At 44.8% G+C, this 19,761-nt stretch overlaps 1 protein-coding gene across 1 annotated transcript; it reads right to left on the reverse strand.

Annotated features, from left to right (window-relative positions):
* Positions 1-735: 735 nt before the first annotated feature.
* LOC114614788 (histone H2A.Z) lies at positions 736-3,050 on the reverse strand. Its single transcript, XM_028760416.1, has 5 exons — positions 2,846-3,050; positions 2,362-2,439; positions 1,948-2,061; positions 1,454-1,583; positions 736-1,174 (listed from the first exon to the last, which is right to left on the reverse strand). The coding sequence occupies exons 1-5, from the start codon at positions 2,846-2,848 to the stop codon at positions 1,113-1,115; spliced, it is 387 nt and encodes a 128-aa protein (XP_028616249.1). The 5' UTR covers positions 2,849-3,050; the 3' UTR covers positions 736-1,112.
* Positions 3,051-19,761: the final 16,711 nt, after the last annotated feature.

Consider the following 19,761-nt stretch of genomic DNA (forward strand, 5'->3'; position numbering starts at 1 on the left):
TGGGAAACCCTGGGCCTCTGCTAGGGGAGATGGCCGCGTGGGTCCTACAAGCGCTTCCTGCGTCGGATCTGGAGCCCTGGAACCCCCAAACCCCGGAGCTACATGCCCTTCCTGGCCGCACTTCTGACCCACACCTCCTGCTACCTGGCAGGTACAATGCAGCTCTTCTGATTAGTTAAATCAGCTGTACGGCTATAAGGCAGGAAGTTCTTTCACCTAGGTAGGCTGCTTAGCACCTCCTGATTTCATGTTTGTTTTGCTCCAGAAGTGTGAAGTCGTCTTAAGTCTCAGGGAGGGGAAAGGGGTCAATGTATAGTAATGGAACAGGCCTGATATGTAGCAAAACCAATGCTTCATGTTACCATAGTTAGTGAAAAATAGTGTATTCCCAGTGACTGGCATTTCACACCTGTGTCTGGCCATTAAAAGCAAATTATATCCAAAATTCATCCTGTGGAAGTAGTTTTGTTATACCCTGAGGGTCTCTGACCAGCTGTCCCACCTTAGGATATAGTCCATTCCAGGACAAATGGAAACATCATGCTAGCTCCAGCTTCTGCCAAAGTTCTAAGACTAACAGTTCATTGTATGATACAAAGAAACAAAAACAAAAAATCAAACAAAAGAAACCCCACTGGGTTATGACTTGATCTACAGATGCACTGAAAGTGAGCAAATGTACTTGTTGCTGAATGAGATCGAAGATAAGTCCCAATTATTAAGCAAGTTTAAAACTAGTTTGGGATATGACCTTTATTGAGCTTATCCACCAGAGTGGAAATAATGTCTGTACAAAACCAAATGTTTGTTACTATAACTTCTGCATCACAATTAAAATCCAAACAGTTTTTTAAAAACAGTCAACTCAATCAAAACCCACTACTTCAGAATCAATAGCTTCTTTGAAGCCACAGTAACACTTAAATATGGTTAAGACTTGAATGCAGAAATTTGGTTGGTTGGAAGGCTAATTACACCCCCAACTTGCTCAAATAGAATTACAAAAAGGCAAAATTGTGTTTTTCACAGAGATACAGTCCACTGGAATCACCAACACTGGACAGCTGTTAAGAATATTTAGAGTCCTGAGATAATAAGGAATCCAGGCGTCCTTAGACAGTCTTCTGTTGTCCTTTCTTCCCAATCAGCGATTTGTGGATGTGCGGGATGACACCTAGAAGAGGGACACGAGTTAATTCACCTTTTGTATAAGCATATTTAAAACAGTACATGAAATAAAAGCAGGTAACTCTACAACTTGAAAGGTCTTTTAAAAACATGAAATTCATATACAAAGTAGAAACTTTAGGGATGTAAAGGACCAATCAGCAAAAACTAAGTGTAAATCAAATGTCACAAAACCACCCTGTACTGAAATATCCTCTACTAGAAGCAATGGAAATATAAGAATTTCCTTCTTAAATAGAAAGTAATGAGTTTAGGGATGACATACCACCACCAGCAATTGTAGCCTTGATCAGAGAATCCAATTCTTCATCTCCGCGTATAGCAAGTTGCAAGTGACGAGGGGTAATACGCTTTACCTTTAAGTCTTTTGATGCATTTCCTGCCAACTCAAGTACCTAAAAGGCAAAAACTCTAATGGTCAAGATTTCAACTTACTTTCGATCAAGATCAGCGATGACCAAACCTCAACCGTGTTTATCTACCTACCAACCGTTATCATCCCCCACTACCTGAATGACAAAATTATGGAGAATTATGCAAAAAGACTGGAGGGGGGCACGCAATTGCATTTGCAAGAGCAGCAAACTCTGGCACAGCAGGATCCTTGGCTGAACACTAGCACCCTCTAGCGCTGCCTCGGTCTGCGTGCCGCTCTTAGAGCCTGGGAGTTTTTCTTGCATCACTTTCCTCCTTCCCTCTCGCCACTTTCCCCCGCCCCCCCCCAAAGCTTTTCCAGATCACAGGCGTACTCCCGCTTACCTCTGCGGTGAGGTACTCCAGGATGGCTGCGCTGTACACAGCAGCGGTCGCGCCCACACGTCCGTGGCTGGTTGTCCTAGATTTCAGGTGTCGATGAATACGGCCCACAGGGAACTTGATTTTTATGCACACAAACAAACAAACAAAAAAGAATGCACAAAGATAGGAGATTCAAAGATCGAACGATGATGAGCGCGCCAAAGCCAAGGACGGTGGTGGTGCACCAACGCGCCCCGGCAGTTAACACATGTGATCGACGCCCACCCCCCCATCCCAGTATTCACTGTCTCCGCAGGCCAAAGTCGCGACACATCACTCATGCAAAGATGGAACACCCATGCAGGGTGCAGACAGACAAGCAAGGGGGTGCAAACATAAAGGCCCGGTCATCCGACTGCGGCAGTAGCTACCCACCTGCAAGCCGGCTCGCTGCGAGCGGGAAACCGCCTTTGTCTTAGCCTTTCCGGAGTCCTTTCCAGCCTTACCGCCAGCCTGCGGCGCCGCCGACGCCCGCGAGCCCGGGAGGGACGGAGAAGATAGAATTACCAAGGCGGCGCGCCCCTCCCCCACCGCGGCGCGTCCCGGCGGCGCGCGCGCGCGCGCCGCCCGCCGGGGTCCCCGGGCCGCTACTCGCCCCCGCCCTCTCCCCCGCCGACCCCTGCCGCGAGCCCGCCGCGGCTGCGCGTCCCCGCGCCGGCTCCCGGCTGCGCCGTGCGCGCCCCCCCAACCGTCGCCTCCCGCCCGGAGCTCCGGGATCACAAAACACCTCCCTCCGCTCGTCCCGACCCCGTCTCTCCGCACGCTCCCACTCGCCGCCGCCTCTCCAAGCCCCGGGGACGGCGGCCCCGCCCGCTCGAAGCCTGCAGCCCGCGGCCGCCCGCCGTCACTCTCACGTTACCATCTCGGACTGTGCTGAAGCTCGGACAAGCGAGGAAGAGACGAGGCCAGGCGGACGCTCAGCGAGATCCCGGCGCCCACTCCTCCGTCGTACCGCGATTCAAACTGCGCCGTCTCCCGCCTTCCTCGCGCCCTTTATACTGCAGAATGTTCCCTCATCCGGGAACTCGGCTGGTTCGGCCCACCAATGGTTGCCGCCCGCCCTCGGGACTCGTCCTTGAGGTTCCAGCCAATGGGAGAGCGAAAAGCGGGGTGGTGGGGCGGGCGCTCGCGAGCTCGAGCGGTGATTGGCCGGTGTGGGAAGTGTGGGGGATGCGGCGGGACAGGACCGGGAGAAGGAGGGCGCCGCGGCGGGAGGGCAGCAACAGAGCCCTGCGCCACCGAGAGAGTGGACGGTGGTGTCACGTGCCTGGAGGGAGGAGCTGAAAGGCTGGGGAGGAGCGCGCGCTGGCGTCCTCCCCGCTGCAGCCTCCCCCCCACTCCCCCGCGGTGCTCCGGAGACCACGTGAGCTTCCCTCCGGGTCTAGCCTGGCCCCTCGCTGACAACCCGGGCCTCTCAGTTTCCCTCTGGCCTCTTGTCTCCGCAGATCTCCGTTTCCTTCAGACTCCTCCCTTCTGACAGGTGGCTCGAAGGAGTCCAGTGAGAAGAGCTCAGCTCGGCCTCTACTTGGTGAACCACTTCCCTGATAAAAGTGTCACCTACCCCACCCCCGGTTGTTTTTTCATCATCCTCCCCTTCTGTCCTTACCTCTCTGACCCCTCTCCCCCTCCTCCTGTCTCATAACAGCAGCGGGGCCAAGTTACCCTGGGGATAACAAGTAATTTTGTCTACACACAGGAAGGTTGGGATGAAGCGGTTTTGTTTTTTTTTAATAGTGAAGTCATCAGCCGTATTTTTGCGGAGACTCCGCATCAATGGGATGCACCTATAGCCTAGTGTCTAGAGTTATTGAAACATCAAAGATATTATGTGTCAGCTTTCCTACACTAAACATTTTGCCACATGACAAATGTTGGTAAATGGCAGTGGGGTAACTGTAACATGATTCACAAGCCGTTACAGATGGTTCATGTAATCAGTTACAAATGCCGGACTTAAAAAATAGACTGTACTCATGGTACTGTCCTGATGCCAGCCACTTAGACATGCAGTTAGTAGGTCGACAACACCTGTATATATCACTAGCTGCTTGGAGACCATGATTATCTGAATCTTCCGCATTTCGTATTTATATTACTTAATATGTAACACTTTTCCATTAAGCATTGTCGGGGGCTGGAGAGACGGCTCAGGGGTTAAGAGCACTGGCTGCTCTTCCAGAGGTCCTGAGTTCAATTCCCAGCAAACCATGATGATGGCTCACAACCATCTGTAATGGAATCCAATGCCCTTTTCTGAGAGTGGATTTTCTGCGGCTTCTCTTTCCCTCAGTGTATCTAAAGACAGCTACAGTGTAAATAAATAAATAAATAAATAAATAAATAAAATCCTGAAAAAAAAACCCAAAAAACATTATTGTGTGGCCGTGTGGGTGGGTGCAGGTGCTCATGTCATTACTATATTTGTGGAAATCGGACAACTTGAGTGAGTGCTTGTCAGGGTTTCAGGGATGAACTCAGGTAGTCACACTTGCACAGCTAGTACCTGTCGAGTTATATCACCAGGTTATGCTTATTTTGAAGCATAAACTCTACGTTATATATACTTAAGTTTTGGAGATTTTATGAAATTAGAGGACCTCTCTGATTCAAGGACACTAATGCTAGAGGAAAGCTTATTGGAACTAAAGAATTATGTCATCATACACTCAAAGCAACTGAAGCTCCTGCAATCGCAGCACCTAGAAGGCTTCATCACAAGAGTCACAAGCAGAATGTTAGACTGAACTATATACACTGATTGTATTTCAGAAACCCAAGGACTGGCCTGCTGTGATGGTGGCAGCCCATATCCTTAATTCCAGCCCTAGAGAGGCAAAGGTAGGTCTTTATGAATTTGAGGCCAGCACGGTCTACACAGTGCATTCCAAGCCATCTACAAAAAAAAAAAAAAAAAAAAAAAAAGAGTCAAGCCCAGTAGGACAGTTAACCCCCTGGCTTCTGATGAGATTTCTTGATGCTGACCTTACAGAATCAGTCCATTCTCTAGAGAATTCTTTGTAAGCTTTTTCCTATGAAACCCAAATAAAGAGTTGACTTTTCTTCACTGAAGAAGAGAAGCAAGAATAGCAAGCACATGTGGATTCTGCAGTGCTGCCTCCTCACTGTCATGTTAGTTCTCACCCCTTTCTGCTTGTGCCTTGGTTTTTGTTTTGTTTTGTTTGTTTGCTTGCTTGTTTGTTTTTTACACAATCTTAATTCTGGCTAGCCTGGGGTTTTCTCTATAGATCAGGTTGAGTTCAAACTTGTGGTCCTGTAGCCTCTGCATTCTATATGCTGAGCTTATAGGTGCATACTACCATACTTTTTCAAAAGGTTCATAACCTTTGAAAGCTCAGATTCCACCCTGCCTGTTTTCACATAGCTGTTAAAGGATTTAGGAAAAGGTTATGCAGAAGTACATGGTAACATGTGCTCGACAATCAGCAAATGCTCAGTAACTATTCTATAAGGATAATAAGGAAAACGTGCTAATTTGAGAGAGAATAACCACTATACACTCATATATTTGAATATTTGGTCCCCAGTTAGCAGAACTGATTGGGAAGGTCTAGGAGGTGTGGCCTTGTTGGAAGAAGCGTACCACTGGAACTAGCTTTAAGGTTTAAAAACTTTTGAGACAGGCCCAGTCTCTCTCTGCATGTGTCCCTGCAGGTCAGGATATAAGCTCTTAGTCTCATGCCTGCCTGCATGTTCCCATAGTGATCAAGAACTAAACCTCTGAAACTGTAAGCCAGCCCCCAATGAAATGCTTTCTTTTGTAAGAGCTGCTTCGGTCTTAATCTCTCTTCACAGCAATAGAACAATCAATCACTGAAACAGAAGGAAAAAGAAGATAACATATTCCTAATTCATTTTTCTTGACTAGTATGTTTGCTTCTTTTGGCATGGCAATGGAAACCTTAAAGGCCACTTAAAGTGTGCCAATGTGGTTGAATTAAAAAATGTCACCCACAGTCTTGGGCATTCAAACACGTGGTTCCTAGTTTGGGCAGATTTCGATGGTGCAGCCTTGCTGGAGAAGGTATGCCACTGGGCATACTTGCCGGGCAGTGGTGGCGCATGACTTTAATCCCAGCACTTGGGAGGCAGAGACAGGCAGATTTCTGAGTTCGAGGCCAGCCTGGTTTACAGAGTGAGTTCCAGGACAGCCAGGGCTATACAGAGAAACCCTGTCTCGAAAAACCAAAAAAAAAAAAAGAAGTTATTCATCTCAACAACAGAAAAGTACCTAATACAGAAATTGGAACTGAGGGTGGTGTTACTGTAAAGAACCTAACTAACTATGGTTTTTTAGGAGGAGTGTAGAAGAGTTTGGGACTTTGAACTATAAAAGAGATCGAATGATATAAGTGGAGTTTAATAGCTCGTCAGAGTAGCCTGGAAGATAGTGGTGCTGAGAGCCTTGTGGAGTATCTGCCAAGGAGACTGCATACATGGAATGGAGCCAGCCCAAGAAAGCTGTGTTTTGTAGACAGCAAAACTGGAGGGGCAGAGCCTTTACTACCAAAAACTGAACTACAGAATTTGGTATTTGCCCTGTTGAGTTTGGTCTTGCTTTGGGCTGGTATTTCCCGATTATGTTAATCCCACTGGGCAAGAGTAAGACCACAACCACAAGTTTTGAGTCAAATTTGAAGCAAGCTTTATTAAACACTGGCCAGAACGTTGGATATTCGCCAGGTCCATACCCAGGACTTCCAGAATATGGCCTCAAATTGCATTAGTTAGGGGCTTATAAAAGCAAAAGCCACAAGGCTCCACACTTCCCATCTTTGTCCAATCAGGGGCAAGCATACATCCTGACATACTTCCTGCCTACATAACCTGCCACGTATGTGTGATCAAGCACATCCTGTGCAGTTGGGGCAATCAAGCTCATTTATGGAAGTGAAACCACATGGCTTGTTATCTTACAGGAGCAACAGCCCCCAGCATTCCAGGAAGTCATCTGTCCTTGGGCAAGAAGGGCTTACAGGTTATAGGCGTTTTTTTGTTTTATAGATCTTTTGAGTGCAGAAATAAAACCTTAAAACATAATTTTAGCCATTCCCGTGTCCCTACTCCTGTCTTTTGGGATTGTAATGTATACTGTATATCATAGAATCTTTGAAGTATGTAATTCGCTTTTTAATTTTACAAGGTGTTACAAATAAGAGCTTGCCTAGAGACTTAGAAGAGACTTTTAAACTATGCCGAGACTGTGAAAGATTATAGGAGTGTAAAAGTTAGACTAAATATATTTTACATTAGGACTTGTCCACAAGCCTATGTATTGCAGCCTATTTGATCACACTGTGAACCCCAAGATTCTATACTGGAAAAAACTGTCTCTACTTGTAGGTGTGCCTCAGACATAGCACACACCTCTAATCTGAGAGCTTTCTGTTTATTCTAAACAAGATTGAATAAAGTCAATCATGGGTCAAGAGACAGAGCAAGCAACCAGTTGACAGGGAGTGAACATAGGAATAAAACAGAGCAAGTCAGGAGGATGGATAGAGAGATGAACCGGAAGTAGAAAGGAGGGACATTCGGTTGGAAGGGTTTTGGTGACAGTGTGGAGAAGAACTGGCTCTTTCCTTCTTGAAGGATGGTTGAGGAGGAAGGTCAGCTAGGTGCTTTTTCTGCCTCTCTGAGCTAGCAGGCTTTCACCACAGTGTCTGGTCTTCATTTGGTAAAAATCAAAGTTTGGGCTTTTGTTTTAAAAACACCACCTATGGGGACCAGGAAGTGGAATGCTGTGATTTGAATAAAAATGGCCCTATCTTAGTTAGGTTCCTAGTGTTGTGATAAAATACCACCACTAAAGGCAACTTGGAGAGTAAAGGGTTTTTTCAGCTTACAGTTCATAGTGATCCAAAGAAATCAGGGTACAAGAAACCCAAGTCAGCAGCTGATGCAGAGGCCATGGAAGAGGACTGTGCACTGATTTGCTCTTCATGGCTTATTCAATCTGTTTTCTTACAGAACCCAGGACCATCAGCCTAGGGTTGGCATCACCACAGTCTGGGCCCTCCCACACCAATCACTAATTCAAAGGCACTGTACACTCGCCTACAGGCAGATTATATGGAGGCATTTTCACAATTGAGAGTCCTTCTCCCAAATGACTCTAGCTTTTTTAAATTGACATGTAACTAACTAACCAGTGTTTCATAGTCTCAGGCATTTGAACACTTGGTCCAAGTTGGCAGCACCGTTAGGGGTGCTTTAGGTAGTATGGCCATTTCCAGTTCACACTGCTGGCTTTCACACTGCTGGCTTTCACGAGGCTGGCTTTCTGCTTGCCCTTGATGGTGTTCCTGCAGTCATGCTTGACACATGCCGTTATGCTTTCTTGCCATGATGTACTTTTACCCTCTGGCTCTGTAAACCCGAATAAACTCTTTCTTATATACGTTGCTTTGGTCAGAGTCTTTTATCACAACAACGGAAAAGTAACTGACACACGAACAGCCAACTCACCGGTCCTCCTCACAGGTCCTCCCGACCGAAACCCCAGACTTCTTTAATACAATCATAAAAACTTTCCTTTTCTCTCAAAGTAGAAGACAACAATAACTTATCCTCTTTTCACAGAAATTGTCGTTTTCCTGGGCTGAGAAGGTCTGATACAAATGTGTTACTGTTTTGGGGTTGTATTTACTGTGGTTGCGATTATGATAATACATGTGTGTGTGTGTGTGTGTGTGTGTATGTGTGTGTGTGTGTGTGTGTATGTGTGTGTATATACATTGTTCAATGCCATACCAATTTTGTAGTGAATACTGCTGGGAATCAAACCTAGGGCTCTTCCTGTGGTAGGTAAGTACTCTATGCAGATACATTCCCAACCCCACAATTACCAATGTAATAAATTCTCTTATTACAAAAATACATATGAATATGAAGTAGTCTCACTACTAGGAACTTTAACAGCTTTCTCCTAGAAGACAGGCTTTCTGTCTCCAGTTACTGTCTCCTCTCCAGTATTGTCCTTAGCTTTTCCTATAAACAATTTGAGATAATGTCACACTCGGAAATTCTAAATTTCTCAGCTACGTCTTGCTTCAGATGCCTATTTTTAAGCAGAGAGGAACAGATTTCCAAGCTATTTCAAAGGATATTAACATTTATAGACAATGGCAGAATTTCTAACCAGAAAATTCGTGTTGGAATCTTGATTCTCTTAGGACGCAGAGTAGGGGCACTTTAAGGACTTTCATCTGTCAGTAACTGAATTCCAAAATGTGATAAAATAAACTGTTGACTGAGAATAAAGGAACTAGACAGCCTCTCACATTCTGCATGGCTTCGAGTAAAGCAAGCACCGAGCCACAATTTCTACATTTATCCAATAGCTCACAAAATCAGAAAAACCACCACTGCATAACTGTGAAGGGCTGAATAAAGTGAGCACAGGTAGACAGGGGCATCAGTATCCATGTCACAGTAGCCATGTCTCTCCCAGATTCCTCACCTAGGCATCATTAAGAGATGCCTTGGGCCTTAATTCAGTGGTGAAACAACACACTTCTGACTACACATGCACACAATTCACAAATGCAGGGCCTAAGTTGTGACAATAACCAGCTAAATCTCAATCCAGACATCCACATCAGGAAGAGGATTCAGAGATTATGGATTCCATTGTATCCTCTTCATTTTTAATGTTTATTATTTCTTTTCTTAATTTTTTATCTTATGTGTACAGGACATTTCCTGCATGTATATCTGCATACCATGTGGATTGCTGGTACCCATGAAAGTCAGAAGACAGCACTGAGTTTACTGGAAATAGAGTTGTAGATGATTGGCAGCCGCTATGTGGATGCTGGAAATTGTACCCAAGTCCTCTGGAAAAGCAATCAGTGCTTTAAGCAACTAGTCCATGTCTCTAGCCCCTCTAACATCTCCTCTGACTCAGCAAAGGGTGGTGGTGCACCTTTGATCACAGCACTTGGGAGTCAGAGGCAGGTGGATCTCTGTTAGTTCAAGACTAGCCTGGTCAACAGAGTGAGTTTCAAAACAGCTAAGGCTACACAGAGAAATCTTGCCTTGAAAAACCCAAAGGGGGGTCAAAAAAAAAAAAACTAACTCAGTTTTGAAAAAAAATCATAGTTTTGGACATTTATTGTTTTAACAAAATGGTCTTTCCTTCTCATGATATTTCATTAATTACTATATATACAATATATATCATTGTAGATATATATTAATGCTGATCTGTAAGAGTCATGGGATAAAAGGAAATATGTCTATGCAGTGACATTATTTTCTTTTTTTTTTAAAGATTTATTTGTTTTATTTATATGAGTACATTGTGGATATCTTCAGACACACCAGAAGAAGGCAACAGATCCCATTACAGATGGTTGTGAGCCACCATGTGGTTGCTGGGAATTGAACTCAGGACCTCTGGAAGAGCAGTCAGTGCTCTTAACCACTGAACCATCTCTCCAGCCCGACATTATTTTCTTAAATAAGATCTTAATTGCTTATATTAGTATTTTATACCTCTTCTCTCTCCAAGTAATTTAACAAATCCATGTGTACAGTCTTACTAACAAGGAAATGACTGCAGATTCTTAACATGTTTTGATGATTGTGTTGTCTCCACAGAATCAAGATTGTTCTGTTGTCTCCTTTGTCACCACTATAATCGATATCATGTATGTTATACGTGGGATCTATAGCACTTCCCAGCAATAGACTGACTATATGATAGCATCAGATTGGATCTGCCAGCCAGTTAGGTTCAACGAGGCATGGTTAGCCAGTTGTTCTATGTCAGGCAATCTACCAAGCAGTAGCAGCTGGAAGATAGGACATACTGGTCGTAGGTCCTTCCCTCATTCTAGCTGAAAAGATCAGACTAGGGGGAAATTTCAAACAATGATTCAGTCATTAAGACCATGTTGATAAGACTATTATACTATTACAGAGTAAAGACCCAATCGGCACAAAGTGGACAGCACCTCCAGTTTACAGAACAGCACATGTAGAGGGCTATTTTTTGAAGACTTTATTTCTAACTGGGTTAGTGTGGCTGGAGTGACCGGCTGCTCTCAGGAAGTGACAGTTGGAAGGCAGGTGTGACAGAGATTCCTGTTTGTAATACAAATTTCCAAATTGTCATGTGCTGTGTATACTTATTGAGGACTGACTCTTGAGAACAAGCAAATATGGAACCAGCCCAAGAAAGCTGTGTTTTGTAGACAGCAAAACTGGAGGGGCAGAGCCTTTACTACCAAAAACTGAACTACAGAATTTGGTATTTGCCCTGTCGAGTTTGGTCTTGCTTTGGGCTAGTATTTCCCGATTATGTTAATCCCACTGAGCAAGGGTAAGACCACAACCACAAGTTTTGAGTCAAATTTGTAGCAAGCTTTATTAAACACTAGCCAGAACGTTGGATATTCGCCAGGTCCATAGCCAGGATTTCCAGAATATGGCCTCAAATTGCATTAGTCTCTAAGTCTCCCTTACACTGGAGCAGACTGGTGCTCCAGCCCTGTAACAGAGAGAAATGAGAACAGTAAATATATTAAAAACATTGTGTCCTTGGAAACAAATAGAAGGCAAATAGTTACCAGTGAGGTTACCTTTGTTTGTCCCATGGTATAAAAATGCCTGTGTGGGGTCAGGAACCCCAAACCCCAAGGGTCATTCAGAGAGTGCTGTGCTCTGCATGTATTCTCTCTCAGTCAGATGCTCCAGCATGGCTGTCTCAGCTAGGCTTCCCCAGTCATGTCTGACAGATATTGTAAGCACCTGCTTTGATGATGTCATCCTGTCCGTCTGCTACATGCTGTTTGTCCCTTTACTTTTTCTTGCTACATACTTGATAAACTCATTCGAGACTGAGAGCATGCTGTCATGTTTAGTCTTGGTTGTCATTTGATTATACGTGGACATAACTAAAACCTGGACACATCCACGAGGAGTGGAAAGACCTACCTTAAATCTGGGTCATTTGAGGTTGGGAGAACAACCCTAAATCTTGGCCAGAACTTCTGGTGGCACCTACATAAACAGACATGGAAGAAGGAAGGTTTTGCCTTTTGCTGGCTTGCACAACACTTGGTTTATGTTTTGAGATAAGGTTTCAAGTAGCCCAGGATGGCCTAAACTCTTTGTAGCTAAAGTTGATCTTGAACTAATGATCTTCCTCCTTTTGTCTCCCAAATCCTGAGATTACAGACATAATACCACCACACTTGACTGGAATACAGACTATCTTCATCCATCATTTGCTGCTGTAGAAAAAGTTCTAAGACTGAATAATATATCTGTGTTTATTAATGTTTTAAGTTAAAATACAAAATAATGGGTTTGTTACTTTTTTATTTATTGACAAACTTGTATCAAAGGCTGACTTTCGATAAATTCATTATGACATTTTCACAGAGAAATATATACATATATATCCCCTAACTACTCTCCATATGTCTTCCCCTCAACTCCTTATAGTTCTAGAAGCTGGGAAGAAGAAGATCAAGACTCTAGGATGTTAAGCTATCTGGTGAGAGATGTTTTTTATTACCAAGTTAGCATCATTCCCTGGTAGGAAGGAGTGTCTGGGCAATAAGGAATGAAAGTACCTGAGCTCCCTCAGTAAGACCTTTCAGAAGTGCATCTGATCTTACTCGTGAAGACAGATCCCTTGAAACTCAAACACTTCCTACTGTTGCACTGGGACTGTTCAAATTTGTTTTCTGTTGCTGTGATAGAATGCTAACCAAAGCCAGCTTGGGGGAGGGGAGGGTTTATTCGGAGTTCACTTGCCTGTCGCAGTCCATCATTAGGGGAAACCAAGGCAGGAAATGAAGGTGGGAACTGATTCAGAAACCATCAAGGAGTGTTGATGACTGGCTCACTCTTTGGTGGAGCTCTCCATGATTGGCTTAGCTTGCTTCCTTGTATAACCCAGGACTGCTTGCTTAGAAGTGTCATGCCGGCAATGGGATGTACCCTTTCATACCAACCGCCAAACAAGAACATTCCTGTTGGCATGCCCACAGTCAAGTTGGATGGAAGATGTGCCTACATTGAGGTTCCCTTTTCCTAGGTGTCTCTAGACTGTTATCAAGTTGATGAAATCTAACCACCCCAGGGATTTAATTTCGACAGTGAGTTGGGAGGGGACAAAAAAACATTGAAATCAAATTACTTAGTTTTCATGACGTGTATTGGTTACCTTTCTCATTGCTCTGACCAAATAACCGACAAGAAACCACTTAAGGGAAGTTTCACTGTGGCTCCTGGCTAAGCACCGAGGAAGCTTACGGCTAGGACAGCCTGTTACATGGTTCGGATGAGGAAGGAGAGGTGATATATAAAGGGGTGGACCTGTTCAACCTCAGGACCTGTTCTTGTGGCCTGCTTTCTCTTGTTAGGCCCCACTTCTAAAATTCCCACAACCTTCCAAAATAGAGCCGACAGTCAGCGGTCTAGTGCGTACAGTAGCAAAGCGTCTATAGAAATACGAGAGCCAAGAACAGGGGCCGCAGCTCTGTGGCAGGATGTGTACAGCTCAGTGGCAGAAGTTTGCTTCCTACATTTGAAGCTTTAGTTGTCACAGCCCAGACAGGCCTGCAACTTGGGACCCCAGGACAAACTGGCGCTAAGGATCCTTCTATCACACCTGCCACTTGCTGGGATTACAGGTGTGTGTGTCAGGGTGTGTGTGTGTGTGTGTGTGTGCGAGTGTGCGTGCCACCAGGTCTAACCCTCTCTGTGTAAAAACAGTCTGCAGAGCATGTAGCTGAACAAGGTTTAAGAGATCAATGACAGTCTCAGAGAAACATTGTTCCACTGTCCTCTTGTGTCCTAACATTTTGCAAAATAGTCATGAATTTTGACAGCAAACCTCAGCTCCACAGAATTCCACAGAATTCTAAGTGGAAGCAGAGATTACTTCCTCCATTAATAGATTAGTCCACTTTGCTAGGCAGGGATAGTCTCAACCATTTATCATGTTTCACCACAGGATGTGGAAATTTACACTGCTTCTTCCTTTACCTTAATGTCCTATCTTAAAACAGTATGCTTAACAACAGAAAATGAGGACTGGAGAGATAGCTCAAGGTAAGATGGCTTTCTGCACTTGCAGAGGACTATGTTCAGTGTTCAGTACCCATGTTGGGCAGGATCCACACATAATCTTCTGGGCTCCTCCAAAGGGCTGGTGTCACTTCTCCAGCTCTGCCCTCTGTAGCACTCTAACCTCAGGTTGATCCACTCCACTGCCATTGCTGTTCTTGATGATCGTCCCATGGTACTGGCATCTCGAATACGCTGGGTCTTCCAACACAATAGGCTTTACCAATAGCCTCTCATAGGCTCTCTTCATGGTGTTAAGCTTCAACTCCTTTCCATGAGACCTTCAGCCCTGGGCCATCAACTGCAACTGAGGCTGCACCTTTTCAATGACCTTCCATGGCCTCTCACAGTGCCAAGCCTCAGCTGCTCCTCACGACCCCTTCATGTCTTCAAAACCAGTATCACCTGGGTGACTCTTACACATTACCAGGTACAGCTGCAGCACGAGGTACTACCTTGGCTATCTCTGGAACACAGCTTCTTTGTGCTCTCAGAAAACATTTCCCTGAAGATCTCACCTCAGCGATGCTGGTCTCTTCTTAATCACCACAAATTTCTTAGTTCCAGCTAACCAGCATCAATTGTCCCAGTAGTCCCTCATATTCTGGATTCTAAAGCCAGAGCCATGTGGTCCTAGCTGCTGAGTTCTGCTGTTTGCTGGGTCTGGAACACGGCCCCTTGTTCTATTACATCATCACCAGCTTTCTGTTTTCCAGCTCCTTCACTGCCTAAGCTTGGCTGTGCTGGAATTTGCTCTGTAGATTGACCTTGAACTCAGAGATCTGCATGGCTGTCTCCTAAGCACTAGGATTAAAGGTGTGGTCCACTGGGGTGGAGAAATGACTCAGTGATTAAGAGCGGTCCTGAGTTCAAGTCCCAGCAACCACATGGTGGCTTACAACCATCTGTAATGGGATCCAATGCCCTCTTCTGGCGTGTATCTAAGATGGCTACAGTGTACTCAAATAAACAAAAATAAATAAATCTTAAAAAAAAAAAGAAAGAAAAGAGAAAAAAAAGGTATGGTCCACCAAGCCTAGACTTAAGCTTTTCTTCTCCTAGATCTTGCTGTATTCTAGGCTGGCCTTGAACTCAGATCTGCTTGTCTTTGCCTCCTGGGATTAAAGGTTTGTAGCACCATGCCTGTACCTAAACTTAGCTGGATGGGAGCTTGCCCCAAGGTCACTAATCCCCTAATTCGATTTAATATCCTTGAACACAGGATTCAGCTCCTGGAGCCCCTTTAATATCATATATTTTATATTTTTCATTTTTAAGCTTACTATGTTTGTTTAAAATGCTCTTCATGAGACAACCAGAGAAGTCCATGATGGGCATTTCTGAGACTGCCTTCGTGAATGCAATTAGTCTGAGTCTCTTTACCTGGAATTAACCTCAGGCAGACTCTTCAGACAAAGGCAAAAAGCCCCATTCTTCAACAAAATACCACAAAAACAGTCTCTAGGCCACATATCGAAATTCTCTACTGAAACCTCTTGGGCCAGGTCCACACAATTCAAATAAGTCTCTGTAACAAAGTCTTCCATATTCCTCCTAGGATAGCCCATTAAGTCCCATTTAAAGCATTCCACTGCTTTCCAAATCCAAAGTCCCAAATCCACATTCTTTCAAACAAAAGCATGGTCAGGCCTATCACAGCAAAACCTCAGTCCCTGGTACCAACTTCTGTCTTAGGGTTTTACTGCTGTGAGCAGACACCATGACCAAGACAACTTTCATAAGGACAATATTTAATTTGGGCTGGCTTACAGGTTCAGAGGTTCAGTCTATTATCATCAAGGCAGGAGCATGGCAGCATCCAGGCAGGCACGATGAAGGCAGAGCTGAGAGTTCTATATCTTCATCTGAAGGCTGCTAGCAGAATATTGGTTTCCAGGCAGCTAGGATGAAGGTCTTAAAGCCCACACCCACAGTGACACACCTACTCCAACAGGGCCACACCTTCTAATAGTGCCACTTCCTGGCTCAAACATATACAAACCATTATACAGCATTTACACATGTATCAACTCTCAAAACTTAAAAAACAAAACAAAACAAACTTTTAAACATGTCTACCCTGGACTGGTTGTGATGGCCAAGCTAGTAAAGGCTCTTTCTGAACAAACTTGATGACCCGAGCTCCCTGGGAACCTATGGCGGAGGAGAGAGCCAACCCCAAAAGTGGTTCTCTGTATTCTTTTCTATTGCTATGATAAAACACCACAGCCAAGGCAAAGTGTAGAAGCGCTTATCTGGACCATGGTTTCAGAGGGACAGGAATCCATCACGGCAGGGAAGTGGCAGGCATGGCTCCTGGAGTAGCAAGCTGAAAGCTCACATCTCCAACCGCAAGCAGGAAGCAGGCAGGGTCAAACTAAAAATAGGTAAGACTTTTACTCTTGAAGTTTGCCCTCAGAGGCATACTTTCTCCAGTAAGACCACACCTCTGAAACCTACCCAAACAGTGCTGCCAACTGGTGACCAAGTATTCAAATGCTCTAGACTGTAAGGGACATTTTTCTTCTTTTTTAACAAAAGAATATATATAAGTGTGTGTGTGTGTGTGTGTATGCATATATATGTATATATATACATACATACATATATGTATACATGTATATATACATATACATATACATATACATATATATATATATACTCACTATCTTAAGACATACCAGAAGAGGGCATCAGATCCCGTTACAGATGGTTGTGAACCTTGCTGGGAATTGAACTCAGGACCTTTGGAAGAGCTGTCAGTGCTCTTAACCACTGAGCCGTCTCTCCAGCTCAAGAGGAACCTTTTTTACTCAATCCATCACATAGCCTCACCTCCACTCACATGCTGCTGTGGCATGCTAATACCAAAGGCATACACAAACACACACACACACACACACACACGTGAGCGCACGCACACACACACACCCCTGAACTCACACAACAAACACACTAAATCAAATCATAAGTTAATAAATGATGTCTACCTGTTGTGTTTTCTATTAAGTTGGTTTGTAAATGTTGTTTGTGGACAGTTCGAACTAAAAGGTCCGTTTCTAATGATATTCGAGTTTCACACGATCAGGACTTGGAAGACTGCCATTCATTCTCCTCTTGGTTGACTGTGGCAATGGACTGGCCTAGAAGACAGGTTTTGATTGATTGTTTTTGTTTTTCCAGATGAGGTTTCTCTGTGTAGCCCTGAGCTGTCCTGGAGCTTGCTCTGTAGACCAGGCTGACCTCAAACTCGGAGATCCACCTGCCTCTGCCACCTGAGTGCTGGGATTAGCTGGGATTAAAAGTACCAGCTGGGTGTTGTGCCATCACCACCTAGCAAGTTTTGAAATTGCTTTTATAAAGCATTTTTAGTCATGCTGCATATTTTTGGAGGAAGCCAAATCTCCTCAACTTTCGTTTTCAGAGCTGAACCTACTTTGAATAATTGCTGGTATGGAAGTTCAGATATTTGTAAGATTACACATGTTAACTACCTGGTTCAGTTTGTTTTGCACACTTTCATGGGCTAATACAGGACAAAGCACCTTCTCACTTAATCCATCCTTCATGGGTTATGAGCATTATTGCCAAGGTAAATAGAGTGAAGAACGGGAAGTAGATAACAGAAGTCCTGTGTGGATGAGAGTGTATCCTTGCTCCCCAGCCCCATGTCCTCCTGCGGGCAGGGTCAGCATGTGATTGGCTCATGCTGATGTGTACGAAGGTAATGTGTTGTTTCTATATCAAAGCTTTTAGGGTAAAAGAGGGGGAACGGTACCCCCTCGGAAGGAGCCCCCCTGAAATACTCTCCATCATGCCTTGTTCACTTTTCTCTCTCTTAAGCTGAAAGCTCATGGCAAATCTCTTGCTGACCATGTTGGTGACCTCGGGCACCACCAAGACCAACAAAACTTTGCCACAGATATGGGGAAGGACCCTCATACCCGTAAAGGGAATGCCCCAGACCCAGTTCCCTTATGGAGCCGAGGACTGATATGCCTGTCCAATACCACAGAAGGCACAGCTAACCGGCTACCATAAATATTAATGAAAAAAAATAGATACACTCACAAAGCCAGGCCCAACCATAAATACGATGAATAATAATTTACATCCAGGGAAGAGAAATCTCCCTGAGAATCCCCTTCTTTTTTCTTTCCAGGCAAAAATGAATCACCCGTGATGCCTGCCATTAGAAGTTCTAATCCAGATGGGCCAGAAGTCAGGATCCTCGCCCTTACCCTCACCCCCTACCTTTTCCCAGCTGCACAAGGTTCCCTGAAGCTTGGCAACTGCAAGATCCTGCTTGGAAACTGCAGATAGACTCAAAGCAGTGTACCATATCATCTGAAGAATAGCAAGGAGACCATAACTCAAGCAGTGTACCATATCTTCTGAAGAATAGCAGGTTGCAGTCCTCCTCGCCCCCACGAATAACTAGGGCCTGCCAGTCGGGTCAAGTGGCACCCAGACGTGGGGCTCGAGGCACGGACCCCTCTGGACGGACCCTCATTGAGAGGATGTGCGCAGGACATCAAGATTAAGCAAGACAGAGATCAAAACCCGCGACCTGTCATCCACGGAACCAGGTTGATGCTGCCATCAAGAAGACGGTTGAAGTTCATTACCATCAGCCGAAAATTGAAGAGGATCCAGAAGTGACTCTGCAGGAGACTGACACAGCTGCCAGCTCCCCTGCCTCCCCCCTACGGTCGACCGCTAGACTTCCACGCCCTCCAGAAGGGTTCCTGGTATGCCTGGCTTTGCCCCCGTTTCTCTCGATAGAGAGCTTGGCCTCTTGATCACCACAACAAAAATTGGCTTTTTCCTAAACCAAGGCCGCCCTTGATATGGCCGCTAACATTGGGGAGCCTTCCTTTATGACAATATTACACCCCAAACTGACAAATGGTTGGTAAATTGAACATTTACAAGGGACTAGGATGGCTGTGAGTTAGCCCAATGACGGGATTATTGTAGGTCCACTTCCCAGGGGCCCACCCAATGCAGCCGAAAAGGAGTGCGTGGTGCTGGGAGTGGGTGCAGCCTACATGGCCTAAGACAGGGCCCTCACCCTCCTTTCACCCACATCGGAGTCCCTTGACGTTGCCCATCGTCGACAGCCTAAAACCTTCGACCATCGATGTGACTCGTCTCACATCAGTGTTTTGGGGTTGTGAACTTGTCTAAGACCCCCCATAATTAGACATCCAAATTCAAAATTCACATAGTTGGGATTGATCATAAGATGCCTTCTCTAACTAAACAGAGAAGGGGGAGATGCCAGAAGCCAGGACCCTCGCCCTTACCCTCACCCCCTACCTTTCCCCACCTGCACAATGTCCTCTGAAGCTTGGCAACTGCAAGATCCTGCTTAGCAACTGCAGATAGACTCAAAGCAGTGTACCATATCATCTTAAGAATAGCAGGGAGACCATAACTCAAGCAGTGTACCATATCTTCTGAAGAACAGCAGGTAGATCATAATTCAAGGCAGTGTACCATATAGACCATGACATGTTTCAAGGCACAGGCCAAGAAGATTTTGTACTTTTCCACCATCTGGCCCCTCTTACCCCCTCCCCTTGTGAAACATGCTATAAAAAAGCATTTCATGTTCAAAAATAAATAAATTATTTATAAAAAAAAAAAAAAAAAAAAAAAAAAAAT

The sequence above is a fragment of the Grammomys surdaster genome, unplaced genomic scaffold (assembly GCF_004785775.1).
Source record: "Grammomys surdaster isolate TR1022 unplaced genomic scaffold, NIH_TR_1.0 126531, whole genome shotgun sequence".
In the NCBI taxonomy this organism is placed as follows: Eukaryota; Metazoa; Chordata; class Mammalia; order Rodentia; family Muridae; genus Grammomys; species Grammomys surdaster.